This window comes from Arachis stenosperma, chromosome 2 (assembly GCF_014773155.1).
Source record: "Arachis stenosperma cultivar V10309 chromosome 2, arast.V10309.gnm1.PFL2, whole genome shotgun sequence".
In the NCBI taxonomy this organism is placed as follows: Eukaryota; Viridiplantae; Streptophyta; class Magnoliopsida; order Fabales; family Fabaceae; genus Arachis; species Arachis stenosperma.
The window spans coordinates 120,145,846-120,169,440 of NC_080378.1; the positions used below are offsets into that span (position 1 = coordinate 120,145,846).

The following is a 23,595-nucleotide window of genomic DNA, read 5'->3' on the forward strand; positions in this document are numbered from 1 at the left end:
TTTTGTCAGTAAACAAATTTTTTTATGGTTAGAACTTAGAAACGATCATTTATCTATTTATCTACTAGTATCCTTTGGAGATCTATTTATCTATCTATTAGTATCCTTTTTATCAAAAGTTTCTTTTCTTGTAGCTTCATTTGTTTAATTAGTTTGTTTTTCCTATAGATATTTTTTTTTGTTACCATCACTAGATATATAGAGAAAATATAAATATTGGAAACAGATTAAAAAATATATTTAAAAAAAGAGATAAAAAACTTAAAATTATTATTATTATTTTGTCCCGAAATTAAAACATTATCCTAGAATATTGGTTTGCAATAACACAACCCCCACCCTCCCCAAAAAAAAAAAAAAAATCTCAGCAAGAAGGTTGAAATTAATTAAGGCAAAGAAACAGTTGTTAATTAGGAGTGATCGTTTAATTAATTTATACTTGTGTTATTCCCTCCAAGACTTCTTTAATTTCCTCTATTTATTTATTTTTGAATATAAAGATTAAAGAACATGAGCACCACAAACTTTTAAAAGATAAGAAAAGAAAAATAAAAAATAAAAGTGACAAGTGACCTTTAAGAGTATTATAAATATGGATGTAGAGATCACACTCCCATTATACCCAACAACAAACAAAATTCACTTCATATTCTTCTTCTTCTTTTCTTTCTTTTTAACAATGGCAAAGATGTCATCTTCAGATCCTTTAGTTCTTGGAAGAGTGGTTGGAGATGTCATCCACTCTTTCAATCCAAGTGTTCAAATGTCTGTCACTTACAACACCAAACAAGTCTTCAATGGCCATGAGTTCTTCCCTTCTGCTCTTACCACTAGGCCTAAGGTTGCCATTGATGGTGGTGACATGAGGACTTTTTACACACTGGTAATAATTTCATTATTCATACATATATATATATAACTATATTATTATTTCTTATAATAGAAGAGAGGGAAAAATTAATAAATAATTAATAAATAATATTATGGTAGATATTAAAAAAAAAGTAAGGGTGATCATTATTGTTGATGATTGTGAGTTTGCTTTTTTTTTTTTCCTATTTAATTTTCACTAGATCAATTTTACTTACAAGATTTCACTACTATTTGTTAATCCTTTTCTCTCCCAAAAAGGGGGGAAAAACAAAACCCTAGGGGTTAGTTCTTACAAAATTTGGAGCTATTTGAGAAAAATTAATGTATCCTCTTGTTTCTTTTGTAGATCATGACAGATCCTGATGTTCCTGGACCAAGTGATCCTTATCTGAGAGAACATTTGCACTGGTAACTTCATATATATGATTGAATTTGAACCTAGGTTTTTTATTTTTATTTTTTTATTTTTTTTCTAGTAAATTTAGATTTAAATATATAACTTTCATGTAATACAAAAAAAAGGTTTGTCTTATATATACTCATGTAAAAACATACTACATATTTTTTTTTTTTCAAAAAAGCTTCATAAATGATATAAATATAGAAGGTGCAAGGTATGAACTCCTAAAAGTTGACCTTCAAAAACAAATTATGAGAAGAGAAATAATGACAATAATCTTATGATTAATATATGAACTTTTGGTAAAGGTATACTAGTTAAGAATACTAATGCAAACCTTTTTTTGGCTTTTCAAATTTAACTAGTGTATTTAGAACTTATTAGCCTTTTCACTTTTGAATACAAATTTTCTTAATTTAATTAAAGCATTAGCTATAGATAAATCCCTAATATGTTTAATTTATCCACTAAAAATAGTGATATCACATGTTCTAGCTATCTTATAATTAAGAAGAAGCCTTTTGTTTCCTCCTAATATTCACATTTTAAACAAATACTAATATAATTCTTGTACCATTATTATAAATACATATACTTGGTATAATTTATTTTAATATATTTTTAAATTTACCTCAAACATATATATCTATTTATAGCAATTATACAAAAAAATTATACAAAATTAATTATTTATATAACATTTTTGCACATTTTAATACACAAAAAATAATTAAGTGTAGATAGAGAGGCTTCTGATCTAACAGTCTACTCTTAATTGGTTGCTTTTGCAGGATGGTTACAGACATTCCTGGCACAACAGATGCCACATTTGGTAGGTTTCATTGATTCATAGATCTAATTAAAATACACCATATATGTGTTATTCTTTGTATTCATTTCTATATATAATTGAAATTGACCTACCTTATTATTATTAAATTAAATTTTTTTTATACATTATATAGACTACCCAACTATCAAAATGACTATACTAATTTTCTTTTTTCTGTATCTTTCAAAAATAAAATAATTACACCAAATACTTTCATGAACTGAAGTCTAGAATTTAGGTCATATTATTGTACTATATTATGAATACAATCACTACTAAAATGATCTACTATATAAAATGATAAAGACTCACATGCCGTTTTAAAAATCGTTAAATAATAATTTAGTTAAATTTGTCAAATTAATTAATAATTTTTAAATATTAATTTTATATACATGAAGATAATTTTATATACGTGAATTTTCATAATATAAAATCTATATATTTATATATAAATACATAGTGACTGATTTTAATAGCTAATAACTGTGTGATACGAAAAATTATATATAAATAATAAAAGAGATGAATGAATAATAGTGACAATTTTGTTTGATGTAAAATGAAAGGGAAAGAGATAGTGAGCTATGAAAGCCCTAAGCCACAGATAGGGATACACAGGTATGTGTTTGTGTTGTTGAAGCAAAAGAGAAGGCAGAGTGTAACCCCACCAAGTTCAAGGGATCACTTCAACACTATCAACTTCTCTGCTCACTCTGACCTTTCTCTTCCTGTTGCTGCTGTCTACTTCAATGCTCAGAGAGAAACCGCCGCTAGAAGACGCTAATTCATATATATATATATATGTAGCTGCATGCACACCTATATATATTTATTATTAGTAAATATATAAATAAATAAAGCAAGAAGCATGCAAGCAAGGTTATTAGGTTATGTTTCTTTCTATGGCTATATATCATCATCATCATCATGAAGAATGAAAAGGGTATGGCACGTGGCTTCTTCTCATAGGTGGTGTTAATCTTGGATATATAGTTTAGGTGTCACTTATTATTATATCATGCATGTATGTGGCTAATTAACGTATTGTGTTAGTTGTATGTGTTGTTTGTGAGTTATGTAATATAATGTTATGAACTTAATTAAGAATAAATAAATATCTTTTTATTATTACCATATAGTAACCTAGTTTCCCGCTCTATATATAGTGTTTTTTTTTTCTTTGCCATATATATATAAGAATAAAAAATAGTCATTTTTACAAGCCAAAAAATGATAGAAATTAATAACAATAATAATGAACTTATTAGAAAATATTTAAGATTTGATCGATCATTTATTCATGAAAAAATATAGGAAACTAAGTTTCAGATAATTAATATTAGTTAATGGTTTTTTATTGTAAAATTTTTTCTTTAACCTTCATTTTTGAAAAAAAAAAGGATTTAGAATTAGAATTTAACATATAAAATTAAAAAAAATTAGCTCCTTAGTTAGAACTCATTTCATGCATCCTAATTGATGCTTTTAGTTTCATTTATTGTCAGGAATGAAGTAAATGACATAGGGGTGTTTGCAATTATTATAACCAAATTTCTAATTTTCAAGCTTAAAATAATATATATTTTTTTTTTCATATAATCACAGATGTTCGTGTATCATTTAACGGCCATAACTTTTTAGTTTCAACTTTCAGCATTCAAATTAAGCCAAAATGTAATCTGCATTAGTTAGGTTATTAGTGTGAGAGAAAACTCAAAATTTGAGTTATAATAATAATAACAATTGATAAATCATAAAGTTCAATCTGTTGCTAAAGAAAATTCAGCAACACTCATATATAAGGGTATGTATTATAAAATAAATCATTTTGGAATTGTTATATATATTAATTAATATAAATACAAAAGATCGAATACATTTTTATCAAAAAGTTCAATTTCTGTTTATTTTTCCGAAAGATGATATGACTTCTAACAAAAATAAATCACAAAGGCTCTTAATTATTCACTTTTTGAGACAATTTGATCTTCTTCTTTTTTTTTTTTACCTAAAACAATGTTATATTGAGGAATTGAATAGTTTGTATTTTAACAAAAACCCGATGTAATTTGGAATTAAAAATATCGGGGATGTCTTAAACAAGGTAAATAATTAAAAAAAATTCAGTTTATTTAACAAAAATAAATATTAATGATTATTTTATTTATTTTAAATTTAAAAGATTAAACTATCTGATATTAAAAATTTTTAAGAATAATTAAATTTGAGTAATTATTCATTACTTTTTTCTCTTGTGATGTCAATTAGTGAATAATGCATGAATTTATTTTAAAATACGAGACTATAAGGAAAAAAACTGAAATAGTTTATTTTTTAAAAGTTTGTTAAATCTCATTTTAAGTAATTTGAACATATAAAAAAATAAACAATGTTCAATTAAAAGGGTGTGCAAGATAAACAAACAAAAAATAAAAAAAAACCTTAAAAAAATTATATAAAAATGGTAAAAAAAATCATGTATAAATGAATCCTAATATAAATATGATATATAATAAAACACAATTGTTGAGACTAAAAAATTTAGATATGAAAGTAGGGTATGTGTTATATTTTAATATGATAATTTTTGTGTTTTTTAAAATTATGGGACGTACACAAATTAGATTTTTCGATTTGTATTTAAAAAAATTTTAAAATTTGGGATAGTCCGATTTATGTACTCCAAATTTTTTAAATTTTTTAAACACAAATCGGAGGGTTCGAGTACATAAATTGAACGGTCTGATTTTTGTACCTAAAAATTGGACGGTCCTATTTTTGTACCTCTTAAAAATTGAACGGTCTGATTTGTATTCCGTAAATTAAATCATTTCACGTTTTAAAAAAATATCACAATAGATCACAATTCAAAAAAAACACGTTAACCCAATATTAAAAATAAGAGCAATGACCAAAAGGGTATTAGCCAAAAACCAGCCAAATACCTTTGTGTGAATTCAAAATCTCTACCAATTAATATATATGGATGTTTCTTCTGCTAAGTATCAGAATATTTCTTTTTCATAAATTTTTTTGTATTGCAAATATGAATGTCTCTATTTCTTTAAGAATTTTATATTTTTTTAAATTTTATAGATATTTAATTATTTTTACTAAAATATAATTAGATGTTTCTTTTGTTAAGAATTAGGATGTTTTTTTCATATTAAATGAATATTTTTTTTATAATTCTATAATTGTGTAGTTTGCAGTCTCTTTAATTATCAAAATGACACTTAATATCCCAAAACGCAGAGAGCAACATCTGCAACAAACCCCTAATTACAAACATGCGTGTTGAATACAAAATAGAAACCCATCATCCACCATCCTGCACTCTAACATGTCCCATGCACACTTTAAGTACAAGTCAATCAAACTACTTTCTACATGAGAATTTCTATGAAACTCACTCTTAATCATCTTAGCATGAAACTGCATCCCCCTGCCAAATCCTTGAGAAGTAAAGGCAGTCAAAACACTAGCCATAGTGAACATGTCAACCTCCAATCCCATCCTAACCATCTCACAGAACAGTGCCAGCACCTCCGATCCCTCGCGATGTTGTTCGCACACCACAGTCATCGAGTTCCAAGAAACCTCATCCCTCCCACCAAGTCCTATCTCATGAAATGGCCTTTTCGCCTCACACAAAAATCCCTCATTGCTATAACTCGTGAGCATGATATTGTTAACAGAAGTATAAGAATCAAATTCACCCATCACCACGAAACACAGCAACATTAGTGTAAGAAAGATTTCTGTATGTGATTATTGGAAGTAGATAGATTAATGTGAGAAAAAAGAAGAAGACTTTTATAGACTTTAATTAAGTTTACTTAATTAATTTTAAATTTTTTAAATTTTAAATTTAAAAAATTTAAAATTAATTATTAATATAAATTAACGTGATTTTGTTCATATAATTTTTGTAAAAATAAAAATGTGAATTCTTGAATCCATATAAGTCAGTGGCACTAGATACACAATACTAAAAGAGATTCGGGTACGATCTTTTCAAAAGGTTTTATTATTGTTGTTTTGTCGTACAACTTATTCAAGTCTTTGAAACGAGAAACCCAAGGAGCCCCAAATGTGGCCTATAGATCTATATAAGTAGAGTATGACTTTTTGGAATGGAGAGTAAGAGTATAGAAGCAATGCATCCCAAAATGAGTGGATCCTTAGATCATCACATAATCAACAACATTTGTTGTTTTCTGCTTTTCATTGATGTTAACATATGCAAATAATATCAAGAGTTTTATGCGGCTAATATTTTTTTTGTAATGGATTGGAGGAGTGTATTATGCATAATTATGAAAAATTTGTGTGTTTTTTATGAAGGTAAAAATATATTTTTTAATTAAAAACTATAAATAGGAGGCTTAGATTTGAGTAGGAGTAGAAAATTGTGGGTTAGATTTTGGGTGAAAGTAAAAAAATGAAGGTAATCAAGTTGGGTTAGTCTAGTGATTAGTTCAGTTGTCCGCTTAAGTAAGTGTCGGGAGTTTGAATTTTGCCTTATTATGCATGCAACAACTCATTAGTCAGCGACAAACCCTTAAATAGAGTTCAGTACCGCAGCAGATTAATTCTTAACCTGCCAATTTAGAAGATACCGTGAAAAAAAAAAAAAACTAAAGGTTGGTTTTGGGTGAAGATAGAAAACTGGGTCGATTTTGGGTAAAAAAAAAACCAAAAAATTCAAAAAAAACTCAAATTGAAAGTCCGATTTGCATGTTTAAAAAATTTTTTAATGTTAGAAGACAAATCTAACCCTTAGATTTGTAAACTTTTAAAAAATAAAAAATAAAAATCACAAATCTAACCTTTAGATTTGTAATATTTATACAAATTAAAATTAAAATACACTAAGTTTTTACATTATTGAAAAACACTACTTCTACTTGTACTACAATACAAAAAGTAAAAAGCTCGTTTTATGCGCGTATGTATATATATAATTATGGAAAAGTATATATAATTGGAGGAATGTTAGATGACCATCAGAATTTATTATTTTTTATTATTAGTTAATTATTAATGTTTAAAAGTGTGAATTAAAAGTATGTTATTGAATTATTAAACTAAAGAAAATAAAATTAATGACTAAAAATGATGGCTAAAATAATAAATTCAGATAATCTTTAAATATTTTCATATAATTATAAAAGGGGATGGATAGCCAATAAAATAGTTAATATTTCATAATAAAAAGAAACATCTAAAATTAAAAATAATTTAAACATTTAAAACTTATAAAAAAAATTAAAATTTAGTATTTAGAATTTAAAAATTAAGATTTAAAATTTATGGTTAGAATTTAAAATTTTTACTTAGAATTTAGAGTTTAGAATTTAGAATTTAGGATTTAGTATTTTTTTATTTAAGATTTAAAGTTTTAAATTTAGTATTTATGATCTAAAATTCAAGGTGTAGAATTTAGGGTGACCAGTGGCGGCTGATGGTGGCGGTGGTGGTAGGCCACCGTATGTGGTCGTTGCCGACGATAGAGATGACCAGCGGTGGTCACTGGTAGCAGCAACAATGGCTAATGGTGAAGGTAGGTGACTTGTGATAATAATAAGTATGTAAAGTTGAAGTGTATATATGTTGAGAGGGAAAAAAAATAATTTTGAAAAGAAATATGAATAAATATCGGATCTTTTTGAATTATTAACTGATATTGACTGATTTTTTATTAGTTAGCTAGCATAATTAGAATTTATCAACATTTATAGAGCTTAGAAGATTTCATAGATAATAAGCAACTTGCATATATGTGATGATAATACATAATTAATTAGTCACTAATTAATGGTGAAACTTGAATTGAAATTGTGGTTTTGTTTTGCCATGCAACAATGCTCCTATATCCCCCAAAAATGGTAACCTGAGATATTCCTCCAATGAAAAAGACTCAGAAATAACAACATTATAATTATTACTACTAATATTTTTACTCTTATTACAAGCTGGAATTGCACTAGAAATATCTGAAATTGGCATCAAGCAATTCGCCAAGAGTGCATTCTTTTTCCCTGTGGAATAATTAGAATTAGTAGTACTACTTGTAGTGGCAGTATTGTAATAATGTGGTTTTGATGGTGATGATGAAGAAATGCAATTCACTAAATCAAGATCAATCTCAAATAGGTCTTCATCATCATCATCTTCCATAATCAAGAAATGATGACTATGATCTTGGGGAACCATGACTTCTCTTCTCTTAATAGTAGTCATCACCATGGTACATTATATTATATGTTATTATTGTATGTCACAAACAAGAATTGCAATTATATTTATAGTGGGAATTTATGGTGGTGGATGTGGCAAGTAGAACGCTCTCCAACAAATCTGAAAAGGGATGAAATTGATGAATTTCGGACCAGCAACTCCTCTTAATTAATTAATAATTAATTAATTAATAATTAGAGCTGCTCCAATATAAAATTCAACGCTCGTGTTGCTGACATATGTGACAAATATTTGTTCCCTAATGTCAAATCCATAAACGTGTGAGAATACACATAGATTATTTTTTCTGCTTAGTTATCCATTTTAAGGGGGAAAAAGAAATTCAAAACCAAAGTATCTTTTGTATTGAGCGAGATTGGAATTCATGACTTTGTTTAAGGAGAACTAATAGTATATTTGATGAGCACATAAAATTTTAGCAACTATATATTTTAACCATTGTAATAATATAAAGTCCGTTGAAAAGGAGAACAAAATATATCTTATATAAAGATGTCATTATTACAAAAATCATTGTTAGTGATAATTTATTTTTTAGCAATAATAAAAATAATCGCTAATATATTTACTGATAATTAGATATTAATTGTCTTATACTTTGTCGCTAAAATATTTTAGGAACAATTGTATAATTATTGGTAAAATATTTTTAATGTCCGCAAAAAGTATATAATTGTCATTATAACATATTGTAATAACGACAAATATATAATTTTTACAGAAATATAAATTAAATAAGACATATAATAACCATTATATTATTGTAACTAAAAATAATTTTTATTATAGTGTGTAAATACTTTTCTCTTATGAATATATTTTGATGGATCAGTATAGAATTTTGTTATCATCTTTACCATCAAAAATAAAATCGTGAGGCATACTATTGTCATTTTTATTTTCATAATATCATTTTTATTTTTAACGTATTCATAAAAAATGTAACAAAAGATACTATGCATTTTGTGACATTATAGAAAATAAAGGTGGTAAAATCTTCGTATAAAATATAATGAGAAGCATGCAGTTGATTCAGTTTCACCAAAATCATAACATGAAGTCAAACTTAGAGCTACCTACCTCAACAGAACACTAAATTGTTGCCATATATGCTTATAAAGCTAACTAGTTAAGTAACATAATATTTAGAGTGGCGAACTACTTTCCTTCTGAAAGCGTGCTTGACTTAGAAATCCTAATATTAATTAATAAAGAATAGAAAAAAATATATGGTTAGAATTTTTTTTTTTTTAAGCTAGAAGATAAAAAACATTTATGTTTTATATATTTTTGGTTACCCACGGTATCCTCTAAAATAAGTCAAAGACTAATCCATTACTGAGCTCTATTTAAGGGTCTGTCGCTAACCAATAGGTTGTTGCATGCACAAAACGGAATTTGAACACCCAACACTTACTTAAGCAGACGAGTGAGCTAACCACTAAGATTTATATTTTATATATTGAAGCACAAGATATGTGTTGAGCATTGTGGGATCAAACCCATTGTCATTGGTATATACATTTTTTTTTGGGCCCTTTTAATTAATAGAGTTAGGAAACTGAAGAAAGAAAAACCTAAATGACCTCTAAGAGCTAAATTAGTTCATTCCAAATTTCCTTGAATTAATAGGTTTCCATAAAAAAAGAGAGAGAAAAAATTGAGCATTAAAAAGAAATTAATAAGAGATATGTCTTTTTATCATTGTCAATCAAAAACTAAAATTTATATCATTGGTTAAAAGGAATGATGATTATCTATTACAATAACTAACTTTTTTTTTTTTGGTAAAATACAATAACTAACTATATCTATGGTTAGAAGCAAAGTAATATCTTTTTTTTTTTGGGTCAGTGAAGCAAAGCAATATCTAAATATGAACATTTTTTTTTACTTGTATCTATTTTGGGCCGAGGTCTTCCTTCTTGTCAATAACTTCCATTTAAGAAGGTTAGATCAACAAGCCCAACCCGCCAAAAACTTTAAGCCCACATTATATTTGGGCCGACCTTATTAATTTCTCTTGTTAATTAAACCATAAAATAATGCAAGCCCAAAAAAATTATGAAAGTGATTATATAGGTTTAGCTAACATGTATCTTAAAGACACATGATAAACTTATTATTAGTAAAAAAAATTAAATATTTTTTATTTAATAAATATAAAATAAATACGTTAAAAATTTAATTTTTTATATTTTTAATTAAAGCTTTTTTAATTTATAAATTTAACATGTACCTTTAGGACACAAGATAAATAAATCCCAAATATATTTCAATATTAACTACTTTTGAACATTTAAAAAAATCTTTGTAGAAATCGTTCAAATCTTGATGATAATATTTGAATTTTCAATACTTAATTATTTAAGTATATTAATGAGTTAATTACAGGATAAACCCAAATTGATTTTATTGATCTTCCATTTAGACAAGAGAACAAAGGGGTCCCCATTAAACCTTTTTGAGTCACGAGACTCACAGTCCATACCCAACCAGTGAACAAAACAACGAGCAAAACACCATCATGTCATTATGTAGAGAAGCCAATATATATTTATATATACTTGTACCATTATTTTATCATGTGACACAACCAAGCCCAAAAAATTAGACATTTACCAACATATTGAATAATAATGTTTTGTTTTATTTGGTTCTCCTTAGCTTATAAATGCATGCTGGTGGATATACCCTCTTCATTCTCACACATAACCCCAAAGGCATAGAGGAAAGTGCACAAAAGAAGAAAGAAATTAGGGTAAGATAATCCTACTCTTTTCTCCATCTTCTTTGGCATTTACCAATTTCCTTTTTCTTAGTCTTGTTACCTATGTGATGATGATGATACTCACATCTTCCTCTTCAATTTCTTTCATATTGTTAAATGTTAATGAATAAATTTATTTGATTCATATATACAAACACATATCTATCCATTATTATATGTAAATCCTTAATTACAGCTAGGATGTATATACCACATTATGAGAATAAAAGAGAGAAATAAAATATGTTTTAAAGAATCTGAATACTTTTTTTAGACACGTTTTAATAGGTTAAGTAATTTCTATATAATATGTAGAAACTCAGTGCAGTTAACTTCACGTGAAGTTGATAGTTGAGAGCCATTAAATAATTTGAATAATTTGACTAAATTTTCATCTAACGACTTTCAGTTATCAACTTTACGTGAAACTGACTGCACCTGAGTTTCCACCGTATAATATATTGAGTGTTAAAATGGACAATATTCTTAATCGACATGCTTTTATAATTTTATCATTTATATAAAATCTATTTGTCAATAATTTAATATATATTTTTTGCCATATATATGGATATTGTTAGAGATGGTATATGCTTGGATTATTGTAGTGGCCATTTTTGTAGCCTATGGTCACTATGATAGGGTAAATGCAACCAATAACAATAATGTGATTTGGAGAAGATTACAAGAAGAAGAAAATTGCAATTTCTATGAAGGGAGCTGGGTGAAAGATGAATCTTATCCACTCTATGATTCTTTATCATGTCCCAACATTGATTATCAATTTGATTGTTTGAAATATGGTCGTCAAGATCAAAATTACCTCAAATACCGATGGCAACCTAACAATTGCAATTTACCAAGGTTTGTAATTTTTTATTCTATTCATAATAATATCTGTCAATTTATATGTATATAATAGTTATTAGATAAAAATTTTAATTTTCATCCAAAATAAAAGAGTATAATATATACAATCAATCATGTATTATCACGTTAGTAAAAATAGTTAATGTTTAAAGTAATATATTTAAAATGTTATGAAAATGTATAAATATAATTGAATCTTTATATTATTAGTGTATAAATGTATTAATATATTTTAAAATAAAATATTTTTTATTGTTATATATATTATTTGGAATGTAATTTTGCAGATGGGATGGGAAAATTTTTTTGGAGAAATTGAGTGGAAAGCAAATAATGTTTGTTGGAGATTCTATTGGCCATGACCAATGGCAATCACTTGTATGCTTACTTCATGCATCTGCACCTGAATCTGCAGTAATACAATCTGATTCAGAACATGCCTCCTTCCACAACTTCACAATCCCAGTTTGTAATTTAACTTTGTCTTAAGCTCTCTATAATTGATATATTGGTTAGAGTAAATTATCAATTTAGTTCTGTAAAAATTGAAAATCTGAGATAATTTAGTTCCAAAAATTTCTTCAGAGAGAATTTAAAAGTTGCGGGGTTCTAATAAGGGACTAAATTAATAGTTTATTCTCAATAATAATAATAAGGGTAGAGTAGGTTTTTGTTTCTAATATTTGTGATTTTTTTTAAAATATTTTTAATGTTTAGTTTTATTTAATTTTTTCTTTAACGTTTTCAATTTATTGCAAAATTATTCCTTAATTCTATGTAAGACTTTAGGAACAAAATTAAAAATTTTTAAGGGTAGTTTTTTATACAACTTAAAAATATTAGAGACAAAATTAAATGAATTGAAAATGTTAAAGATAAAATTGAACAAAATTAAAAGTTAGAGATATTTTTAAAAATATCACAAACATTAGAGATAAAAAATATACATTTTAATAATAATAATTTTAAGTGAATTGTGACATAAATATAGAGATATATTTTAAAAAATTCTTTTGGTAATAGATAAAAATATAAATTTAATTTTGATACAATGTCGTTCATCCAATCACGTAACACCACATAAAAAAATAATTATTTTTTATATTAATAGTATAAAAAATCATTCAAAATATCAGATATAATTGAATAAATATATAAAATAGTTTATACGGATAGTATATCAAAATTCAATTCTAAAAATACGTGTCTCATGTTATAAAATTGTTGTATTTTGTTCCCTTCAAGATGTGTGTCATATCTATTTCACATAGATTTATATAATAAGCATTTCCATTGTTTTTTTCCAGGGCTATGGAATTTCAGTGATTTTTATGAGACAGCAATATTTGGTTGATATTGATTATGAGGATAAAATTGGTCGAGTCCTAAAACTTGATTCCATTAAAAATGGGGAGTTATGGAAGAAAATGGACATTTTGGTTTTCAACACTTGGTTCTGGTGGAACCGCAACGATTCTGGAACACCGTAGGAATTTTACAAACTCATATATATTTGTTGATTCTTATTTTTGCTCTACCAAAATTATGATTAATTAATTAATAATTATGCGCATTATGATTAGTAATAAAATTAAGTGTGTCACCATTTTAATTTGTTGTTGATGCAGATGGGATTATATTCAGAATGGGGATAAGATTGTCAAAGACATGGATCGTATTGAAGCTTTTAAGTTGGGTTTGACAACATGGGTTAATTGGGTAAATGCAGAGATTAATCCAAACAAGAACAAAGTTTTTTATCAAGGGATTACTCCTTCACATTGGAAGTAAGATTTAAGAAATAATTCCTCTTTTAGCAAATTTACTAAAAGTGATCAAAATTTCAAAAAATGTTATTAGTTTAATTCTTAAAATTATATTTATTTTTAGTTTTCGAAAATACACTTTGCATGTCTTCTGAATCCATTTTACATTTGTATGTATAAATTATTCTCGTAAAATATTATAATTGAATTCTAACAGTAGTCTCAATTTGATTTTTCATATTTGAATTGCATTATACGGGTCTTTGAGATTGAGTTCCAAACACTATAATAGACTTTTGATCTTTTTTCGACACTAACTCAACAAATACAATTATAATGTGGTTCTCACTAGAGAATGTCACATTATCACTGTTTTACTAAGTTAGCATAACAAAGAATATAAAATTATTATAGTTTTCACTAAATTAATATTTTTAAATTTTAAAAACTAAAATAAGATCTTAGAAGCCAAATTAAATATTTAGTCATTAGTTAAAGGGAAAGTCTAGAACGCCAGCAATTCTATTGAATTTTGGCTAGCATGTAACCAGTAGAAAAAGGTGAGTCATTGGATGAAATCTCACACCAATCTCACACCATCAAATCATCATTAATGACTAGTTGATGACTAACAATCACAAAAGTTGCTACCCCTAACATTGCTCTTAGTTAAAAACTAAAATAATTAGCTTGTTATATCATCACTTATTACTTTATTATTAGCGTTATATATATTCTGATTCATTTTATATTTTGTGTACTAATAGGGGTGGTGAATGGAACGAACCAGAAGTGAAAAATTGTTCATTGGAGACAGAACCATTAAGTGGATCAAGCTATCCAAGTGGATTGCCACCTCAAGTGTTTATAATGGAAGATATATTAAATAAAATAACCAAACCATTTCATCTACTTAACATTACAACACTCTCGCAGCTCAGAAAAGATGCACATCCTAGTATTTACAATGGCCATAGAACCATGGATTGTCTCCATTGGTGTGTGGCAGGCTTGCCAGATACATGGAATTTACTCATGTATGCAACACTCATTACTGATGATCATTGAAGATGGTAAAGTCCTACATCGATTGGAAACAGAAACAAAACATGTTTTATAAGTAGCATGGCTAGTTCGGGGATTCATACATGTAAGTTTTTAGAGAGAGGGGAGAGTGCTAAGGCATAGAAGAGAACAGCGAAAATTTTGTCAGAACAAATATTCTAGTTATTATTATATTTTTTGAAAGAATTTTTGTTAGATTTTAATTTTGATGGTTCTGTTATGATAATTGGTGTATTATAGTAAAATTTTCAAATGGGCTTGTCGGGCCCGTTTATACTCGTGGATTTGAGTGAGTGGACCAATTATATATCAATTGTATTGAGTCTTTAAAATAAAAGTCTTATCCACTTAAAGAAAGTTCATCCGGTTTTTTTATTATCTTGATGGGTAATTTTTAATTAAAAAATAAAACAAATGATTTTTTCAACTAAAATATAACTTTGGGCCAAAGTGTTTACATTTTTAATATATTATTGGGTTAAAAATTAAAATATTTTTCATAGAACTTGAAATATTTGGATTGGATTATTAAAAAATTTTAAAAGCATAAAAAATAAAAAATTAAAACAGATTAAACGAACTAATCTATTTATTTCATGAGTTAATCTGTTTAATTTACAAATTAATCGAATCTATTTTTTAAGTCAAATATCTGTTTATTAAATAAATAAACAACTCAATTTAACAGACTATTTTTACGGCTCTATATCATACCTTATAATTGCATAATTCTAATGTTGAAATGCTGTTTACTTACCCCTGAAGTTATTCATTAAAAGACATTGTGATGTGTTGTTATTTAAGAAGTATTCACTTATGAACTTATGGTCAAGTCACTGTATTCTAAAAGACTTCTATTTTAAAAACAAAAAAAAAAAAACAAAGTTTTTTAATTTGTTAAATAGTACTCAATGAATTTTGATGTAGTATTACCAGGATGCTACAAAGTTGATTTTCTAAGAATTGTTCTGTTAACCTTAAGTTATACACATTATTTTATATTATCAGGATTATTGGTGAATTTAGTGTAAGATTGATATATAGATCTCTAGTAATTTATACAACAGTCCTTAATATGTAAAAAAATTTCAAAGGTAAATAAGTATATAAATAAATTATCCAAACAACAAAGAGTATTTTTTTTTTACCCATATAAAATATTATAGGAGAAAACAGAGTTGAAACTCAAGTACAATTTTGCTTATCATTGACCATGCATTCATGCTAAACCAATCATAAAGATGATGCTCAAAATTCAACAATTTTGGGTGGTTTCAAAATTCCTTCAATTAAATTAATTCTCTTACTTGATCTAACCTTTTTCATTTAAAAAAAATATAATGTAATTTTTTTCCATCTTCTCATTGCTATTCCCCTATGTTCATGATATCATATCATATATGAAATGAAACACGTCCTAATTCCATAATGTAGTATTAGATATGGTTATGATGGCAGAATCTACATACAGCAGATACTCTGTAGCAAAGAGAATATAATTTCAACAAAACATTTAATACAAGTAAGTTAAAATCCAATACTTTCAGTGGTAAAATGTAGGGACATGCTGGCCCTCCCTCTCTCCCTCTGCTACTCTTCAAATAATTTTCAATTATTAATTTATTATTTATCTTCTCTTTATATATATATATGAGCTAGAACCCATTCTTGCTAGTATATGTTAAATCTATGATTAACATTGCTAAACTTATTATTTTTTCTATACTACTTGGTAGCGTGTAACACAAAAAAAAATATTTTTTGAAATAAAAAAATTATTAATTTTTTAAATTTTATTTTTTAATTTTAATTTTTCAAATACATTTTTTTTAATTCAATAGAGAGTTCGCCTAATTTCGGCAAACTTCACTTTAAATTTATAAAAAAAATGACTAATTCAAATTTTTAAACTTTACGATAAACAATGGCAACTATTATTATCGTTTCCAAAATATACAGGAATACACAAGAGTATACAAGAATAAATCATATTTTTATTGGGAAAATAATATTTCTTTTAACTTACAATAAGAAAAAATCCTTATTAAATAGGACTTATTTTCTGTGTCTGTGTAATTTTGGAGACGATGATAATGATCGTCACTGTCTTCAGCAATATTGAAAAAACCATACTTGTTGTGTATCTATTTTTGTGTACTCCTATGTATTTTTTGATACGATAATAAATTGATAATGGCTTAAAAATTTAAATTTTATATTTTTTTAGAAAAAAATTGAAATAAAATTAAAAATACAGAATAGTTGAAAAGTGTGGTAAATTCGTCCTAAACAAAAAATTGTATTTAAAAATTAAAATTAAAAAATTAAATATGAAAAATAGTTATTTTTCATTTTATTTCTAAAAAAAAATCTCAAAAAAATAAGTTAGGAGATATGCTTTTCAATTGTACTGTAGAAAAAAAAAATGGATGTCTCCAATTTCTTGTTTAATTACAAAGTAATTTTCGAAAATCAGACTTATCAATTTATGCTGTTTCAGTTTAACTTTTTTTTTAAAAGAATCACAAATAAAATGTTTGATTTCCGTTTTTGAAAATTAAAAAAAATTAACATTGAAATTAGTCTCTTCAATTTTTATTTTTAAAGAAAACAAAATTTAAAAGTATAAACTAAACCCTTGGATTTGTAAATTTTTTTTTTCTTTAAACAAATTGAACAGTTCTTTGGGTTATAAATAAAATGAACATCATCTATACTATCCAGAATAAGCTAATTTTGGGTTCACCAAGGTTCGAACTCTTGACTTTCCGGATTTGGAACTCTAATACCATGTCCTGAAACCACTCATCGCAAAAGCATAACCTGATAGGACAATGTAACACTAATAATCATATCTCTAATACTTTCTAAACCTTCATTGTACACATTGTACACTTAGATCATTGGCTCTCTATACTTTCTCTAAAAAAAATTCATATCAAACAAAAATATCCATACTTCCAACAACAACGTATTGCACACATACTTAGTCAATATAAAAAAAGTTAACCTGAAAATTCACCATATAAATAGTTTTAAAATTTTATATCAATCTGATATTATTTGATACATATTTTATATATACTTAAATCAACACAATGCACATTTCTGTTTAGTTATATATATTTATAAAATTCAGTAAAAATGTGATGTGTAATTATAATTTAACAATTAAATTAATAGAAAAAAATCAAATATATTAACTCTTACACAAATGCATCTATATGGACATAGAGAGAGACATACATTAATATTATCTATTTACATATATTATTTTTGTTGTTGTATTTAAATGTATTAGATATGTTGCTGACTTATGTGGGTCTTGGAAAGGGAATCTGAGTCATGATGCCTATGGTCCTTAATTCTAATATCAAAATTGACATTCTGAGCTGGTGATATGCTTTGGTGACCTTAGGAGGGTCAGTTTCAGTTAGATGATGCAGCAGAAGTAACAGCAAGAAAAAATTCTGTGAATTTCACTCATTTTGATTAGACATTATCCTTCATATTTATTGCATTACTTTCAAGAAAAAAAATATTTTTATATATTAAAAATTAGTCACTAAATTAATTATTATATATTTATATATATTTTAATTAAATAATTATTTATTAAAATAATAAAATCTATAATATATTAATAATAAATTTTTTTATAAGATGTCAAATATTTTTATACTTAATAATTGATTTTTAGAATATATTTGTATTAATTTTGAATATATCAGAGTAAAAATTACATTCATTTCATAAGTCTATACAGAAATTTTTTTAGTTTAAATCTGTTAGGCTCAAATGTAATTGCTTCCTTTAAAAGACTTGTAATTTAGAAAAAAAAAAAGGTACTTAGAATAATGTGATGCAATAAATTAAAAAAAATAGATCATGTGACTAGATTTAATCATTTAACCACTATTTTATTTTGATTTTTGTCTTAACTTTTGGATACATCATCCTGGCTTTATAGCTTATAGTATTGTTATACTTTTTTTCTTTGTATCTTGAAGTTTGATCAAGCAAGTTATAAAAATAATTAGTGGTCTTATAATATTTATATTTTTTTAAAAAATAGATAGAGAAGTGATCGAAAACTCTGACATGCAGTAATGTATTTTTGAACATAAAACACAGTCAACCATACTGAAATCAAATTATGTCATGTCCTATAGCATAATAATAATAATAATAATAATAATAATAATAATAATAATAATAATAATAATAATAATAATAATAATAATAATTGTGGATTATATCTTATCCCTCTTCTTTCTGTTCCTCACACACTCTAATAAATCCTCATTGACTTTCAGTATTCCTGAATCTTGTAGATGATGTTATTTGTGTGATTAGATTCTCTCTTCAAAACAGAATCTGAATGATAAGCCTTCTATGCAGTCCTTCATATCCAATCTTTAAAAATATCCATAAAATGATTTATTTTGAATATTTAATTTGACCTTTTATCCCACCTTAATATTTTGTGACCTTATTTTTTTTCTTGTTTTGGATGTGATTAAGGGTTAATTATTTATTTATCATAAGCCAAACATTTATCATCAAATTGATGAATTGTTTTAATTTTCAATTTTTTAAATATATTTCTAAATTATTGTATTAATTTAAATATATCTTGTATATTAAATATGGACTAATTATTATAATAATTTAGAAAAATTAGAGTGCACACATTTAATTTTTCTCACAAGCACAAAAACAGAGAGACATAAGGAATGAGGGGGTAAACATATGGTACTAACTTTATATTCCTTTTTTTTTTTAATTATATAGGGTCTGATACATCATACATATACCTTGGTAGTTCAGAAATTCATATATCTAAAACCCTCCCAAAAAAAGAAGACATGATTAAACATGGAAATGGAAGTAATAGTACCCTGCTAGAACATTATGCTAATTTTGTCCTATGGAACAGACACTACTACTACTACTACTACTACTACTACTTCCCACATTGGTTTTACACAAAAAAAGAAAAATAAAAATAAAATTAATAAAAATAAAAATAATAATAGTCACTAGTGGGGTCAACATTATGCTTCTTCAATTCTCATTCATATACCATACACTAATATTAGATTAATTAAGCCACTATTTTTTTTTCTATTATTATTTTCTAATTGGTGGAATTGGAAGCATTTTGAGTTGAACTTGAACTGAGGCTAAGATCAAGAAGGGTATTTGGACCATTAATATTATTATTATTATTATTATTTCCCTTATTACCCTTTGAAAGCTTTTGCTTCAGCTCAGTTAAAAGTGCTTGATTTTCTTGATTGAGAAGTTGTGCTTTTTTCCTAAGCCTCTCATTCTCCTTCATTATGTAACAGTTTTGCAAATACAGCTTTGAGTTCAGCCTCTCCATCACAATAATAATTCTCCCAAATGAATCCTGAAATCAATAAAAATTAATTAATTAGTTAATTAACTAATTAAATTAAATAATTAAGAATTAGCATGATCAATGATATATAATTAATATATGAATATGATTGAGAAAAATAATGAAAAGAGGAGTGTGATCATTAAGATAAAGTAAGATGAATAAGAAAGACACACAACCAACTTATTAGGTAAGCCAAAAAAGAAAAAAAAATAATAAATAAATAAATAAAAAGGCTTCCTTATGAATGTGTTGCTTTTATGAATTTTGCTTTGGTAGATATAATTATGACACTTAAACAAAGAAGCCAATTACAACAGAGGAGGAGTGGGAAAAAAAAAAAGCATGTATAGAACAGGTGGAGGCCAGAACATAACAATTGAGTTTTTTTTGTTTTTGTTTTTTATTTTATTTGGACCACAATGTCAAATAAATAGAGCATATGGGTTTGTCTCAAAAAATAAATAAATAAATAAATAAATCTAAAGAATAATTAAGGAGAATGATATATAGTTGTACAAAACCTGCCCTGAGTTGAAAGCAAGTGAAAATAAAACAAATAAAATAAAATTGTTTCTTTTTTTGGCTATCCCAAGATGGAAGAAAAGGATAAAGGCTAATATGTGAAAGGAGACAAAGCTTCATACCAAGATCTTGTGTGTGTTTGTATGTCTCATAAAAAAAATAAATAAAAGAATAAAATAAATAAAATAGTTCTTAAATTTTTCAAGCATATATATAAGTAAGCCAAAAGTTTCCAAAAGTAAAATGGAAAGAAGGAAATAATAAATAAACATGACATTAATTTTTATAGTAAAGAATTGGTGGTTGTGGCTAGAGAAAGACAAAGAAACTATTTTGAGGAGGCTATTATTTATTTATTTATTTATTTATTTATTTATTTATTTATAAACCTAGTATTATAATAAAAAAATATTAACATGGGAATTTAAAAAAAAAAAAACAGAGGAAACAGAGGAATCCCACTAAATAAGAAGGAAAAAAAATGGTTTTGAAAAGAAAACATTCCTCCCACAAAACAATGTGACAAAACCTTAATGTATGTCGATATATACATATCATGTTGATTCTTCATTCTTTGTGAAAGTAAGAAGGAGAAACAAAAAGAACATAAATGTAGAAAAAAACAAAGAGAGGAAAGTGGGGTCCTCTGTTTATTTCTCTCTTAAACTTTTCAAAAAAGATCACCTTTTTGAAGTGGTGAATGTTGTTGGAAGCAAGAAGCTCTATCTCTGGATTGTGGAAGAGGAATGAATAGTTAGAAGAATGAGAAGAATTGGAAGTGTTATAGGATAGAAAGGAGGGAGAGAGTTTAAGCAAAAAAAAAAAAAATAAGAGGGTTAGTTAGTTGTAAAGTGAGGGACAAAGAGAACAAATGGGGTGTTAATTTATAGAGCCAAAAAGTGTGTAAGAGAGAGAGGTAATAATAGATAGAAGCTAAGAAGCAGAGAAGAAGAAAAAAGAGCACAGACACAAAGGATGAGAGAGAAAGAGAAAGCGAAAGAACAATGGGAGTTGAAGAGAAAATTTGTTTCAACATTTAATTAGAGTAAAATAATATTTTAATAATATTATTCTTTAATAATATTAATTATAGAAAATATAATTTAACTTAATATTTATTAAAAATTAGATTAGTTCAAACATATTCTATTTTTTATGATTAAAACTATCAATATTTAAATTTTTCATAATTGAAATGTGTAATTACTCTGTTTAATTTTATTGATTATCAAAATAGAATAAATTGATTGAAATTTTAAACTTTGTAATAATATTAAATATGAATAATTTATTTATTTATTAAAAAAAACTATATTATTGTAATCACTAATTTAAAAATATATATTATAATATTATTATTAATTATAAATATTTTGAAAAAATAGGTATGAAATAAAATTGAAGATAGTAATAAGGATATTTTGAGAAGAAGGAGGGGGGACGTGCCCCTTCTGTGTCTGACACAACAATCATGCATGTGTAAGCATGGAAGGCGGCCGGTTAGTAAGCCTAAAAGATTTTATGTTTTGGTTCTTATGATCATCATCATGCTTATGGCGTCATGTGAATGATGATGGTTTCTTTTTTTTTTATTTGTGTTTGTGTTTTTTGTTCATTAACTTGTAGAGAGATACATGATAGGCTGTTAAAGTGTGAAGAATAACTTAGATTATCTCGTTAACTTGGACGAGTGGTCAGTTCAAGTAAGTATCAGAGGTTCAAATTTTATTTTGTGTATACAGTAATTTATTGACCAAAAATAAATCTTTAAATTAAACTCAGATCTACAATAAATTAATTCTTGACCTATCGAATTAGAGAATATTGTGGCCAACACAAAGTGCGAAAAAAAACTTGATTATTTCATTTAAGATATATAGTTACCTAACTTTAATGTGTGTCTAGTGTGTATAAGATGTTTCACTTACTATATATATAAATTAGGAGAAAAATGATAAAGTATTATCTTAGTTCTCATTTTTGGATTAAATTTTAATTTAATATTTAATATTTTAAACGTTTTATTTTAATTTAAAAAAATTAAATGTAACTAATGTTATCATATTTTTAAATTTAATATAAATAATTAATAAAATGAGTAATGTGAACGTTAACGATATTTTTAGTTAAGTTATATCTTTTTATTTTTGTGTATTAAAAAACACAACCAAAATTTTGTTGTAATACTTCTTTTTTTATTCTTTTTCGTATAAAATCTCAAACCTAAGCAACCAATCATTAAGGTTTCAAAATCTAAAGAAAATTATTTATATTGGCGATAGTCGAAGGATAAATTTTTTTTACTATTTTACGCACTAAAATCGAACGATATTGCATTTTTAATGTGTTAATTATTTGTGTCAAATTTAATAACGTGATAACATGAATCTATTTAAAAAATTTTGAGATTAAAATAAGATGTTTAGAACATTAAAGATCAAAATAATACTTTCTCCTATAAAAAATATTGACCATAAGTATCTTAAAGGCACCTCTAAGATTTTGAAAATGAAAAAAATATTGGACAACTAAATTTCTTGAAAGAATTTTGCTACCAAAATAGGAAAATATTAGCTATAATTTTCACATAAAAATGAGTATTATAAAATTTCTTTAGATATAAAAAAGAGTAAAGATTAATAGTTTTAATTTATTTTTTTAATTATTCTCCAAAAACAGAAAAAATTTAAAATTTTTATTTAAAAATTAAGAAAATAATTAAAAGTATGAGTTAAGAATTCCAATATTTTTCATAAAGAAAAAAAAATGGTGCCGAAAGAACCAAATATAACTTTTTTATGAAATATCCAATACTTGAAT

General features: G+C 25.7%; 3 protein-coding genes across 4 annotated transcripts; 2 read left to right on the forward strand and 1 right to left on the reverse strand.

The window, feature by feature from the left end:
• The first annotated feature begins 638 nt into the window (after nt 1–638).
• On the forward strand, nt 639–3,117 carry LOC130961988 (CEN-like protein 1). The gene is made up of 4 exons (XM_057888044.1): nt 639–883; nt 1,220–1,281; nt 2,065–2,105; nt 2,675–3,117. Exons 1-4 carry the CDS (start codon nt 680–682, stop codon nt 2,890–2,892), a joined length of 525 nt encoding a protein of 174 aa, XP_057744027.1. The 5' UTR covers nt 639–679; the 3' UTR covers nt 2,893–3,117.
• A 4,771-nt stretch (nt 3,118–7,888) lies between these two features.
• On the reverse strand, nt 7,889–8,362 carry LOC130957632 (uncharacterized). Its single transcript, XM_057884485.1, has one exon. It carries the CDS (start codon nt 8,358–8,360, stop codon nt 7,926–7,928), a length of 435 nt encoding a protein of 144 aa, XP_057740468.1. The 5' UTR covers nt 8,361–8,362; the 3' UTR covers nt 7,889–7,925.
• Nucleotides 8,363–11,085: 2,723 nt separating this feature from the next.
• Nucleotides 11,086–15,133, forward strand: LOC130962160 (protein trichome birefringence-like 39). Of its 2 annotated transcripts, XM_057888275.1 has the most exons (6): nt 11,086–11,133; nt 11,724–12,006; nt 12,300–12,477; nt 13,320–13,498; nt 13,641–13,799; nt 14,546–15,133. In XM_057888275.1, the coding sequence occupies exons 2-6, from the start codon at nt 11,726–11,728 to the stop codon at nt 14,844–14,846; spliced, it is 1,098 nt and encodes a 365-aa protein (XP_057744258.1). In that variant the 5' UTR covers nt 11,086–11,133; nt 11,724–11,725; the 3' UTR covers nt 14,847–15,133. The 2 variants fall into 2 exon arrangements, with proteins under 2 accessions (XP_057744258.1, XP_057744259.1); XM_057888276.1 differs by lacking the exon at nt 11,086–11,133 and having other exon boundaries at nt 11,706–12,006.
• Nucleotides 15,134–23,595: the final 8,462 nt, after the last annotated feature.

Bases quoted from the DNA above. Each gene is read 5' to 3' on its own strand.
- LOC130962160 (XM_057888275.1), top strand. From the start codon at position 11,726: ATGGTATATGCTTGGATTATTGTAGTGGCCATTTTTGTAGCCTATGGT. The intron at 12,007-12,299 runs GTTTGTAATTTT...GTAATTTTGCAG, and splicing joins AACAATTGCAATTTACCAAG to ATGGGATGGGAAAATTTTTT. The intron at 12,478-13,319 runs GTTTGTAATTTA...GTTTTTTTCCAG, and splicing joins TCCACAACTTCACAATCCCA to GGCTATGGAATTTCAGTGAT.
- LOC130961988 (XM_057888044.1), top strand. From the start codon at position 680: ATGGCAAAGATGTCATCTTCAGATCCTTTAGTTCTTGGAAGAGTGGTT. The intron at 884-1,219 runs GTAATAATTTCA...TTTCTTTTGTAG, and splicing joins TGAGGACTTTTTACACACTG to ATCATGACAGATCCTGATGT. The intron at 2,106-2,674 runs GTAGGTTTCATT...GTAAAATGAAAG, and splicing joins CACAACAGATGCCACATTTG to GGAAAGAGATAGTGAGCTAT.
- LOC130957632 (XM_057884485.1), bottom strand. From the start codon at position 8,360: ATGGTGATGACTACTATTAAGAGAAGAGAAGTCATGGTTCCCCAAGAT.